The sequence below is a fragment of the Rhinoderma darwinii genome, chromosome 11 (genome assembly GCF_050947455.1).
Source record: "Rhinoderma darwinii isolate aRhiDar2 chromosome 11, aRhiDar2.hap1, whole genome shotgun sequence".
Taxonomy (NCBI): Eukaryota; Metazoa; Chordata; class Amphibia; order Anura; family Rhinodermatidae; genus Rhinoderma; species Rhinoderma darwinii.
The window spans coordinates 95,314,053-95,325,998 of record NC_134697.1 but is presented as its reverse complement, the minus strand read 5'-3'; the positions used below and the strand labels follow the sequence as shown (position 1 = coordinate 95,325,998).

The 11,946-nt window shown below is 42.6% G+C and overlaps 1 protein-coding gene across 2 annotated transcripts in view; it reads right to left on the bottom strand.

Annotated features, from left to right (window-relative positions):
• Positions 1-728: 728 nt before the first annotated feature.
• The window catches only part of LOC142663417 (uncharacterized), an 18,760-nt gene continuing 7,542 nt past the window's right edge, over positions 729-11,946 (bottom strand). The window contains exons 7-9 of one of the 2 annotated variants that reach the window (XM_075842040.1): positions 4,412-4,517; positions 2,800-3,189; positions 729-1,820 (exon numbers count right to left, since the gene is read on the bottom strand). In XM_075842040.1, the coding sequence (XP_075698155.1) occupies positions 1,045-1,820; positions 2,800-3,189; positions 4,412-4,517 (1,272 nt within the window). In that variant the 3' untranslated portion in view covers positions 729-1,044. The remainder of the gene's footprint in view (positions 1,821-2,799; positions 3,190-4,411; positions 4,518-11,946) is intronic. The other variant, XM_075842041.1, reaches the window with a different exon arrangement.

Sequence of the window (11,946 nt, the reverse complement as noted above, 5' to 3'; positions counted from 1 at the left end):
ACCTGCGGAGAGGATTCTGAAAAGTTAGGGACGCTTTAATTCTGTATTTTTAAGGGATACCCAGAATTCGAGGAGTCAAACACTGTTTCATTGAATTATGTAATGTGGTTCCTTCAGGCATTGAGTAATGACAAAATTATTATTCTAGTTGGGGGGAAGGATGGGCCTTTATTTTTAAGGTCAGGGAGGATCGGGGGGGGGGGGGGTGGTCTTTTGTATATTTTTCTTTCTATGTGAAAATACCTTTTCAATAAAACCTTTCCGATTCAATTTCTATGAAATTTGACCTCAACTTCAGAAGGATAAATCGGGTAATGGGAGAAAAAATAAAAAATACAAGACCGAAATTAATCCTTTAAATGTATTAAAGTGCCGATCTCAGGACAAAATTATAAATATGATGGGGTACATGGAGTAAGATTACCTGGTGCCCTCCGGTTGTGCCCCTCTGCCATGGATCTGCCGGTTTAGGATCCCCTCTATGTGGTCTCAAATGGGCGCAGGGCTTCTCAGACATTGTCTAAGATACTCCCTTACGGATTGGACTAAACTGCTCACGTGAGCAGCGGTGGCCAATCTGAGAACAGCGGGAGCGTCTCAGACTCGTAGTCTAAGAAACGATGCGGCCATTTTTGGACAAACCAGAGGGGACTCTTAAAACGGCAAATACACAGCAGAGTGGCACAACTGGAGGGCTCCAGGTAATCTTACTCCATGTACCCCATCATATTTAGAATGTTGTCCTGGGACCAGAGGGTCGCTTTAAGTCCATTAAAAAAAATTATATTTGCATTTTTTTTAATTGTTTTTATTATTTCATTTAATGTAATATTTGATGTCATTTAATATAATATTAAATAATATAAATATTTAATATTTGCCCGGTGATCAACTTTACTCAAGGGTCCCTCAGCAATCAGCACTCTTGGTAAAGTTGGGAAAATTGCATTACATTAATTATTCTAAAAATAAATAAATACATAACCGTGATAGAAAAAAAACGAATTGCCTGAACAGCCAACCCAATTTCAATGAAAATTGCTTTCAACTCGAGTAATGGTCAATATTCACATAATGGAAGCGGCTTTTCATCTGTGAGTGCGTTCTTTCATGGCTCAGCATTATTGCTTTTCGTGCAAAGCTTTTTCCGCATACCGAACAAGAATATGGCTTTTCCCCCGTGTGAATTCTTCGATGCAGGAGAAGACAGGACTTTTGTGAAAACCTTTTTCCACATTCGGCACATGAATAAGGCTTTTCGTCAGTGTGAGTTTTCTGATGGGCAATGAGATAGGATTTTTGAGAAAACCGTTTCCCGCACTCGGTACAAGAAAATGGCTTCTCACCCGTGTGGATTCTCTGATGTAAAAGAAGATTTGCGTTTCGGGTGAAGTATTTACCACATTCGCAGCAGAGAAACGGTTTCTCGCCAGTGTGACTCTTCTGATGTCTAAAAAGAGTTGATTTGCGGGCGAAACATTTACCACACTCGGGACACGGATATGGTTTCTCCCCCGTGTGGATTCGTTGATGTCGGATAAGTTCGGCGTTCCAGTTAAAACATTTGCCGCATTCAGAGCAAGGGTATATTTTATAGCTCCTAAATGGTCTGTGGTGCGGAATAATATCGGAGCTGTTAGGAAAGCGGACATGTTGCTCAGAGGGATCGGTAGACATATCTGGACTGTGAAATATTGGATATAGATCTGGGGTGATGGGGATTTCATCGTGAAGATCTTCTTTGATGTTGTGGACGTCTATGTCACAAGCAGCAGGAGATAATGCGGCATCTTCCTCCCCGATACTCTTGCTGCCAATTGCTGGAGGTAAAAGAAGTGTATGAGGAATTACAAAAATGATCATGATAAAGGTCATCACTAGGGAAAGCTTACTATATACAGATGTATCAAAAAATGTTGGATTGTCGTAGGCCCGACTTACCCCTTACGTATTTTTGGTATTTAATGGGGTTATCCAGAATTAGAAAAAAATCTACTTTTTTTTAAGCTGCTTTTTGTTTGTTTTTTCCACATGTTTATCCATGGGCTGGGCCTGGTATTGCAGTTCAGTCCTATTCTCTTGAATAAGTTTTTTATCTGCAATACTAAACACAGACCATGGGCATGGAGTTGTTAATATAGATCAATCCCGACTGTTCATATATTGTTACGGTGCCTGATGAAGGTCAATTAGACCGAAGCGTCGCACTTATAACATATAAGAAAAAACAAAAGGAATCTTCTCATCTCCGACTTGTGCGCCGAATACTTCTTCACCGATTCAGGATGGGGTCCTTATTCGTACACCCTTTTGAACTAGTGCTATCCGAATCTCTACACAGCACATGGGCAGACCTGCCTCCGTTTCTGGAAAATAATCAGAACCGTTTTCTAATCCTGGACATCCCCATTAATGGTGTTACTTCGTTATATAAAGTTTAACTCGTGACTATAAAAATACTTTTCGAGGAAAAATCCACAGCAAATCTGAAACTAAAATCTGCACCATACTCGTGCGGATTTTAATGCAAATTTCACTTGGCCGTAATTGGGTTGTCCAAAAACAGCACTGCTCCTGTCCATGGGTTGTATCTGGTATTACAGCTCAGCTCTATTGAAGTGAATGCGGTTGAGCTGCAATACCACACACAACCAGTGGACAGGTGCGGTGCTGTTTTAGAAAAAAAAAAAACAACCATGTTTTTCCTAATGCCGGACAACCTCTTACTTATTTTTTTCAATGAAGTAAAATAAGATTAGAAGTTCAATATACGAAAACAAACAAGAGAATGAATCTCACCTGAGTGACTCTGCTGATGTCTAAACAGAGTCGATTTGCGTGTAAAACACTTCCCGCACTCCGGACAAGAATATGGCTTCTCACCAGTGTGACTGCGCAAATGTCGGATTAGCTCGGCATTCCAATTAAAACATTTATCACATTCAGGGCAAGGAAATGTTTTATAGCGTCTGAATAGCGGACGGTGAGGGACAAAGTTTGAGAAATCCGGAAATCGTCCCCTTTGCTCAAAAGGATTGGAGGACAGATCTAGGTTAGGAAATATTGGGAAGATGTTCGGGATAATGGGGTTTTCTTCTGCAGAAAGTTCTCCGATGTCATGGTCTTCGGACTCACAATCAGAAGATATGACGATTTGTTCCTCTGAGCTATTCATGCCCGAGTGTCCATCTGATGGAAATAAAAAAAGAGATGACAAACAATTATAGGGAATGATTAATCATGTCCATACTACATTCAGTGTTATCATGGGGACACTAGGCCTCATTGCAACACATCAGGGTTAATTTATTTTCCTACTTTTGTTTAAAATTAAAAGGAGGCGTTGTGGTGGGGACACAAGTAGAGACCTTCTTTTCATAGGAGGCTTCCACCTTCAACTCAACTCAACTTAAAATACAAGATATTTACGAAAATTTTGCTAACTCCTCTTAGTGGTCCAATTTTTAAAGATTGGATAACTTTTTTTTATAGCCTTTCCCTGACAGTGAAGAATTTATTGGTAGAATCTATTCAATAATTTCTTTAATCGGGCATTCAAACAGTTCCGATATATTTCAATGGTCACCATGCAATGCTTCATTTTTCCTGTGGGCGTGCTGCAGAGAAATTGAGCACTTGCTCAGGCTATCCTTTTAAAGGGACACTCCGGCCAAAACTAACCTTTCCCATGTGCTCCATTATGATATTCCATGTGTCAGTCTCTCACCTGTTACTTATCTCTATATATCAGATTGGGACGGTTGCTTAGCAGCAGTGTGAATCAGGCTCGGTGACTACTTTCTCTACTTGAGTCTATGGAGATCTACGTGTCACCCATCACAGGCTTCAGCATGGGGGGGGGACATAAACTTCTATCATCAGCCCCCACTGATACTTAGACAGGTGCAGGTCACACAGGTGTAGAAGAATATAGTGCAGCCTCCCTGTCCTGATACTTATGGTTTCTCAGCTTATTTAGGAGAATATAGAGAGAATGATAATCACAATATCCCCCAGCATGCAGAAATTGTATGGTCTTTAGCTGGTCATGTGATGCTGTGCTGAAGCATCATCTGATTGATAGCAAAGCAGAGAGGAAGAGAAAGCTGGGGAAATGTAAGAATCAAGATGGAGGCTTTTTCTAAGCACAGACAAGGCAGCATTTCAAAAAGTAAGTACAGCCTACATAAAAGAAGTGTAGAGTGTGGTATACAGCCAGGTGAAAGGTGGGGGGGGGGGTGCAGCTATGAGATGTTGTGTTACCACTTGAGATCTTAAGTATAAAAATGTCCTTAAATTAAAATGACAATGGTGGCTTTCTAAAGGATATAGGGCCCTTGACGGTAATTGTACTGGCAGGGGTTAGCCCCAAGCCACCCCAGAACGTCCATATTTAGTGGCGTTAACTTACCCTGATTAATTTCTAAAGGAGTTTCCTCTTCTTTACATTGATGAAAATCTACCAAACATTTCTCTTGTCCTCCATTTACGACTTCAGCTTTCTGGCTGACGCAGCCCTGATGTTAAAATTAGACATTAGTCACGGATACCAAATCATGTTTCACACTGTACCATCAGCTATACAATAAAGCATGTCCCTTAACACTGACAGAGATTTGGGGGGAGGGGAATGATTCACCGCCAGAAAGTGATAAGAAAGGGGAGGAGACTCTGGCGGGAAAAAAAAACTAAAAAAAAAAAACAACAGCCTAAAGAAGGCTAATGTGGTTGACAGTGGTCGCTACTTCTTGTCCACTAAAATAAAGGCATAAAAATTCTGGAGGAAATACTGAGCATAAAAAAAACAAACAGGACTGCACACAGTTACTTTAAATAAGGAGTCAAAATTGAAGTCAAGCTTTTATTTGTGGTTGGTGTCATATGCATAATATTTTATTGTCGTAATCTCAATTTTATTTGGCGTAGAGATTTTCTTTATGATGAGCTGGAGGTTCTCTCAGAAGACCAAGGTCACCTCTTTTAGGCTTCGTTCACATCTGCGTCGGGACTCCGTTCATGGGTTCCATCGGAGCTTCCTGTCAGGGGAACCCATGAATGGAACCGTGACTGAAACAAACGGCAACCATAGGTTTCCGTTTGCATCACCATTTATTTCAACTGTGACGGATCCGATGCAAATGGTCTCCGTTTGTCACTGTTGTTTAAGGGTTCTGTCGTTTTGATGGAATGAATAGCTAAGTAGACTACGATATTGAGTCCGTCAAAATGACGGAACCCTTAAACAGTGACAAACGGAAACCGTTTGCACCGGATCCGTCACCATTCCGTTTGTTTCAGAGAGGGTTCTGTTCATGGGTTCCCCTGACGGAAAGCTCAGACGGAACTCATGAACGGAGTCCTGACGCAGATGTGAACGAAGCCTAAAAAACAGATTTGTCTTCAGTAATAAACTACTTACTAATCATGACCTCTTACATGATGGATACATCTTGGAAGATGAGGAACAAGTTCTTGAGTTCCCTTACTAACTTTGCTGGACAAGAGGAATAAACGCTCATTCCCAATCATTGTCCTGTGTAAACAGGGCAACGATCAGCCGATGAACAAGCAAACGCTCGTTCATCGGCTGACCGTATCGTTTATGCAGCCGAAAATATTATTGTTGTCGGCAGCGCATCTTCTTGTGTGAACGACGTGCTGCCGACACGATGGAAATGTATGGGGACGAGCGATCGTCGTAACAAGCACACATCCCCATACATAGGTCCTTGTGAAAAAAGCAAACGAGCGCAGATCAATGAGCTGTCCCTTTGATTGGCTCTCATTTACACGGCCCCCGTCGGACCCTTACACAGCCCGATGTGGGTTATGTAATCAAGTGCCGATCAACAAGAAAGCTCGTTGATCGCCGCTCATTTTCTCCTTTCACAAGAAGCTTTGTATGGGGACGAGCGCTCGTTACTATGATCGCTGGTCGCAATGCATTTCTATCGTGTCGGCAGCACTTCTCCTTGTTCACACAGGGAAATGTGCAGCTGACAACGATAATATTTTCGGCTGCATAAACTATGAAATCAGCCAATGAACGAGTGTTTGCTCGTTCATCGGCTGATGGTTGCCCTGTTTATACAGGACAATGATCGGGAACGAGTGCTCTGTGAACGCTCATTTGCCCGATAATTGGCCCGTGTAAAAGAGCCTTAAACTAACTCTCTCTCTCTCTTGCACTCGGCGTCTCCGAGACATCATCTTCAAGTGACACAAAAACCGATCACACTCCTTCCTCAGCCACCTCAACCAACAGAGTAGAGTTCTGCCCAATATCCAGGTCTGTCAGGTAGACACGTCAATGTCCAACTTCGGCTTCGTTCACATCTGTGTCGGGACTCCATTCATGAGTTCCTTCGGAGATTTCTATCAGGGGAACCAATGACTGAAACAAACGGAAACCATAGGTTTGCATCACCATCGATTTCAATGGTGACAGATCCGGTGCAAATGGTTTCCGTTTGTCACTGTTGTGTAAGGCCCCATGCACACGACCATGTTCGAACACTGTCGAGTGCATGGGGCCTAAGGGTTCCGTCGTTTTGACAGAATGCATAGCGCAGTTGACTACGGTATTGATTTTGTCAAAACTACCGAACCCCTAAACAACGGTGACAAATGGAAACCATTTGCACCAGATCCGTCACCATTGAAATCAATGGTGATGCAAACGGAAACCTATAGCTTCTGTTTGTTTCAGTTTGGATTCCATTCATGGGTTCCCCTGACGGAAAGCTAAGACGGAACCCATGAACGGAGCCCTGACGCAGATGTGAACGAAGCCTTGGTAGAGCGGCCCCTGGAGGTTAATGGCTATGGACAGCTTTTGCAGCATTTTTTTATAATTGCGTTACATGTATTATGTGAAAAAGATAAGATTACACTAACGGATAATTGCTGGTCCATGAGCCCTTGACAGCACCCTAAGAGATTGGCTCCAATCCAACACAGAAAACTTCCATAAATGCTTTAAAAGGGGAAACACGCCTAACCAACTCCGTCCGTAGCAAGAATTTTGGACTCATAACAAGGTTTGTTCAGCATTTTTCCCTACATGACACATACCAAAACAAATACATGTTTTTTTAAATTATCTACATAGACTTTTTTTTATTTTTAAAGAGAGGGAATAAGGCTCATGCTGTAATGGGCTCATGGAAAACCAATTACAGATATGTGTAATCTTATCTTTTCCCTACGCCCATAACAGCACCCGGAGAGAGTAGACTAGGGGCGGACCATTGCCGGGTGAACATTCTGCCAAAAGCTTATTGATCATTAGACTGATGGTCCAATCCTGAAAAAGTATTAGGAGGACTCCAAGTAGCTGCCCTACAGATCTGGTCTATGGGAGCATTTGCTTTTTCTGCTCTTGATGTAACAATAGGGTGAGTAGAGTGTGCCCCAAACCCCGATGGGGAATCCTTTCCTGCTGATGAGTAAGCTAGGTTAATAGCCCTCATAATCCATCTAGCTATGGTTCTACTGGTAACCTTACTCCTTTTTTCTGAGCCCTGGAACGGAATAAAGAGCTCGGAAAACTTCCTCCAACTGCTAGAAACTTCTAAATATTTCATAAGACATCGGCTCGCATCTATACTACGAAGCTTCTCTTCTTTAAGATTTTTAGGGTTTGAACACAAGGAAGGAAGAACTATTTCCATAAACATATGAAGTAACATTCAATCTGCTGACCAGAAAAGTAGATATAACCTGGTCAGATAACCCCTTGTCTTTTAAAATCTCCCTTTCAAATTCCAGACTGTCAGATGGAGGTTTCACAGTTTTGGGTGAAGGATTGTGATCTGATGGAGAAGATCCACTCTCTCTGGTAACACCCAACGGTATGTCACTGACAACCTCCTCAACCAGTTGAACCAGACTTATCTGGGCAAAAAGGGAGCTATAATGAGAACTCTCGCTCCCTACTCTCTTATATTCTGAATGACACTGGGGAGCAGAGATAGAAGAGGAGAAATACATAGGAGATAGTTTTTGGCCATGACTGGGAGAGGGTGTCTACCCCTAGTGGAGAGTACTGAGGGGTTCAGGGAGGAGAACTTCCTGTGGTCTCGGGTGGAAAAGAGATCTTACTGTGGCTTTGCCCATAGGTAAAAAAAATTGTTGAAATACATCCCTATTCAAGCACCAATCCCCTTCAAGGGACAAGAGGATGGCCCCGAGTTCCCTTGGATTTTTCGATTCCCTTCTCTGAAGTGGATTCCAGGACCCGTGAAGGAGAATGGATTCCACCTGAGCCCCCCCCACCAGTGAACCACCTTGACCAAATTTTCGGGGCTCAACCACCAACTCAGGGTTTACACTACCTGAGGGGATAGGCAAAGGAGAAGAAGATCTAGGGAAGCAGGAACCCCATCCCAAATCCTGAGAATCTTCCACTGAAGAACTCGAGTGATATTGAGCCCATCTCACTGCCAGTATACATGATGTCATAACCGCCAATACCGAGATTGCATCCCTGATCGAGGCTGAACTGTAAGAAGTTAGGAATGACACTTTCTGCAACAGGATGGGAATCTTTGTGGTATAAAGCAAATTTGTCTTTTGAAATCTAACACAATTCCCAAGTAAGTGCACTGCTGGGAGGGGGACTGGTAACATTTTCACAAATTATTTCCCAACCTAGTTTTTTCAGGATACTGATAGTTGAATGTCGGTGAGCTTAGAAGTTGTGTTTTGTCTGTGCTAACAGAACAAAATTGTCCAAGTATGGTATGATGATAATGATGTTCTGTTCTTTGGCATAAGCCATCATCTCTGCCACTAATTTTGTGAACAACCGAGGGGCATGTGATATCCCAAATGGGAGGGCTTGATGTTGGAAATGCCGAATTTGGAGTTGTAACCGTTTCGCCATCCTTAGAAACTATTAGGAGGCTGGGTGAACGTAGATGTGATCGTACGCATCCTTTATGTCTAAGGTTTCCATGAAGAACTCTTTGAAGAAGTAGTGGACTGACTGAACGGACTCCATTCTGAATCTGTAGTATAAAGGGTATTTAAGTGTTTTAGGTCGATAATGGTGCGAAAGGCACCACTGTTTTTTTTTTTTTACTAGGACTAGGGTGGGAATAGAAACTTTTTCCTCTTTCCCACTTGGGTACCTGATTCAAGACTTTCTTCTGTAAGGGAGTATAAACTTCTTTTATCAAGGCGGATTGCTTTACTGAGCTTACTTTGACGTTCGTGAATATTTTTGGTGGGGCGGAGGCAAATTCCAGATGTAAACCTTCCTTAATAATGATTGTTACCCAGGAGCTGTTTGAGCACCCTCCCACACCAGGTAAGAAAAAGCAAAGACACCCCATCACCCCACACCTGCAGCCTAGCGTCATTGCTGAGAGCTCTTATGGGCAAAGTCTAGCTGAGAGTTAAAAAGAAAATCCCAGCCTCTCCTAAAACTTTCCCTTTTCAAGTCCCCATTCTCTTCCCTCCTGTTATGGGGACAGAAGTTCTTCTGTTGTTTTCGGAAAGTTGGGATTGGAAATCCTTTTTTTTTCCTGTCAGTGGCCTTTTCTACGATTTCATCCACAACAGGTCTTAACATGAACTCTCCCTGACATGGGATTACACCGTTTAGCCTTGGATCTAGCATCTCTGCTCCAACCCTTTAACCACAAGGTTCTACGGGCAGAATGGATAAGGCGGCAGCTCAAACATTAAGCCAAAGGGCATCAGCCGAGACATCTGCCACGAAATCTATAGCCTTAGAGATAGTAGTGATAGAAGAAATGCTCTCCGAGAGCCTCATTTTAAATAAGATGTTCCAACTGGCCCACCCATATTTTAAAGGGACCTAGCCGTTAAGGTGGCAGCAATATTAGGTTTTAATAAAGCTGCTGATGCCACCCAGGTCTTTTAGGTAAATTTCTGCCCTTCTGTCCATAAGATCTTTTAAGTACTCCATATTCTCAAATGGTAGAGCTGTTTTCATAGAAATCTTCGTAGCTTGGGCATCTATATTAGGAGCCCTATCACAGCAGGTTACCTCTTCTTTCGCAAAAAAAGATATTTTCGCTTGACAGATCTCGGAATATAAAATTTTCGGTCAGGCTTTTTCCACTCTTTTCTAATCAAGGTCTTAATGTTCTTATGGATTGGAAAAACATTATACTTTCATGGCGGCAATCCCTCAAACATCTAAACTCTGTTCTTTAGTTTTGTCCCGGTTCATAGTAGATCTGATAGCCTTTAACAAAATATGTGTCTTCAGGAGGGAAGAGAAATGTCGACCACAGCTTCTCATCCGAGGAAGGTTCAGAAACCCCAGACACTTCACCTTCTTCATCCTCCTCTAGAAATTGAATATCACGGTCTCTGAAGATTTACTAGGTAGATTGCAATGAAAGGTTTTCATAGAATTCTGGATTTCTGACTTAATGTCCTTAATATTCTGGATCAAGGAAGGCGACTACTCTTCCACCATTTTTGGCATAGGGCCTTAACATTGGATGAGGGCAGTTTCCTCTTACAGATAGCACACTCCTTGTTTTTTGACTCGTGGGTAGCTTTTTTGGGAAGTCCTTCAGATCCCAATAATTACAATATATCAGAAGGGATACAAGATTTTAATCAGGCTATATACACTCTTACCCTCTTCCAGAAACTACCGATTTACTTTCATGACCGGCCTCTAGACGATTAGCACTCTGGTTGTTTTTTTGTTCTTTCTGTATAGTTGCGGAGGAAAAGAAACTTGTGGCTCTTTTAATCCAAAAGAAGACTTGTCTAAACTGGGAGCCCCTTCCTCCAAGTTGGTGGTTTTAAAACATATCCGCCCCTCCTGGGTATCCTCCTACTGCGCAACAAAGCACGTCACTTCCAGTTCAAGATCCATTCCCACCACTAAATACGTCCACGCTATGAACAACTTCCAGTTAGCACTCCTCCCCACTTCCGGAACACGTGCCTACACCGTCCTGCTTCCGGTCCACACCATCCACCTCCTGATGGCCAGGATTCTGAGCGGGACCAAAAGAGGCAAGAGTGAGGTATCAGCAAGGGAAAAGGAAAGCCAGGCCCTGAGATCCACTGCAATTCAGGGAGCGCCCAGACTTTGGCAACATTGCAGGGATGCCGCCATCAAGGTAAGATCAATACACTACGATCTTCTCACGGCAAAGGATGAGGAAGGGGGGAAAAACGAGAGCCCAGACTTTACAAAGCAGCTCCTAGTGGAGTCTGATGGCCTCAGGTAATTTCTATGACCCTAGGGTTAATTATTGGGTACAGAGGTCCTGTTGCCTAAGAAGTTGTAATATCCAGAGGTTAAGCACTTCCCTACGTCCAAAGGGCACGAAAAAGGAACTTTTAAAGCATTTTCAGAGGTTTCCCGCTTCCCGTCCTGGATTGGAGACGGTCTCTCAGGATTCTGTCATGGGCGCATAGGGGGAAAAAAACTGTAGTTGGTTTTATAGAAAAAATTTGCACCATTTTGCTTCTGCAGCTTGCATGTATTACAATATAATACAAGCTGCTCAATGCCATTCAATGTCTATCCCGACAGCCAGGCTCACTGTCGGCTTACGCTCTAGCCCCTTCTGTCTTCTTCGGAGTGCGAATCTAAGCTCAACGCTGATCATAGTTGATTTGATCAAATAGGTTCAGAATTGAGTTTAGATTCTTGTTCAGAAGAAGACAGGAGCGGCTAGAGCGTAAGCCGACAGTGAGCCTGGCTGTCGGGATAGACATTGAATGGCATTGAGCAGCTTGTTTACATAACGTTAATAATATACCCAGGCTTTTCTGTGTCAGATTTGCCAACTTATCTCCTATTTCATATGTAATGTAGATATTTGTTATCTTGATTTAAGAGTATTGCTATTAGTTTACACTGATTAAACAAAGGGGTTGTCCCGGCACGGTACTGTTTTTTTATACTGATGACCTATCCACAGGATAGGTCATCAGTATATT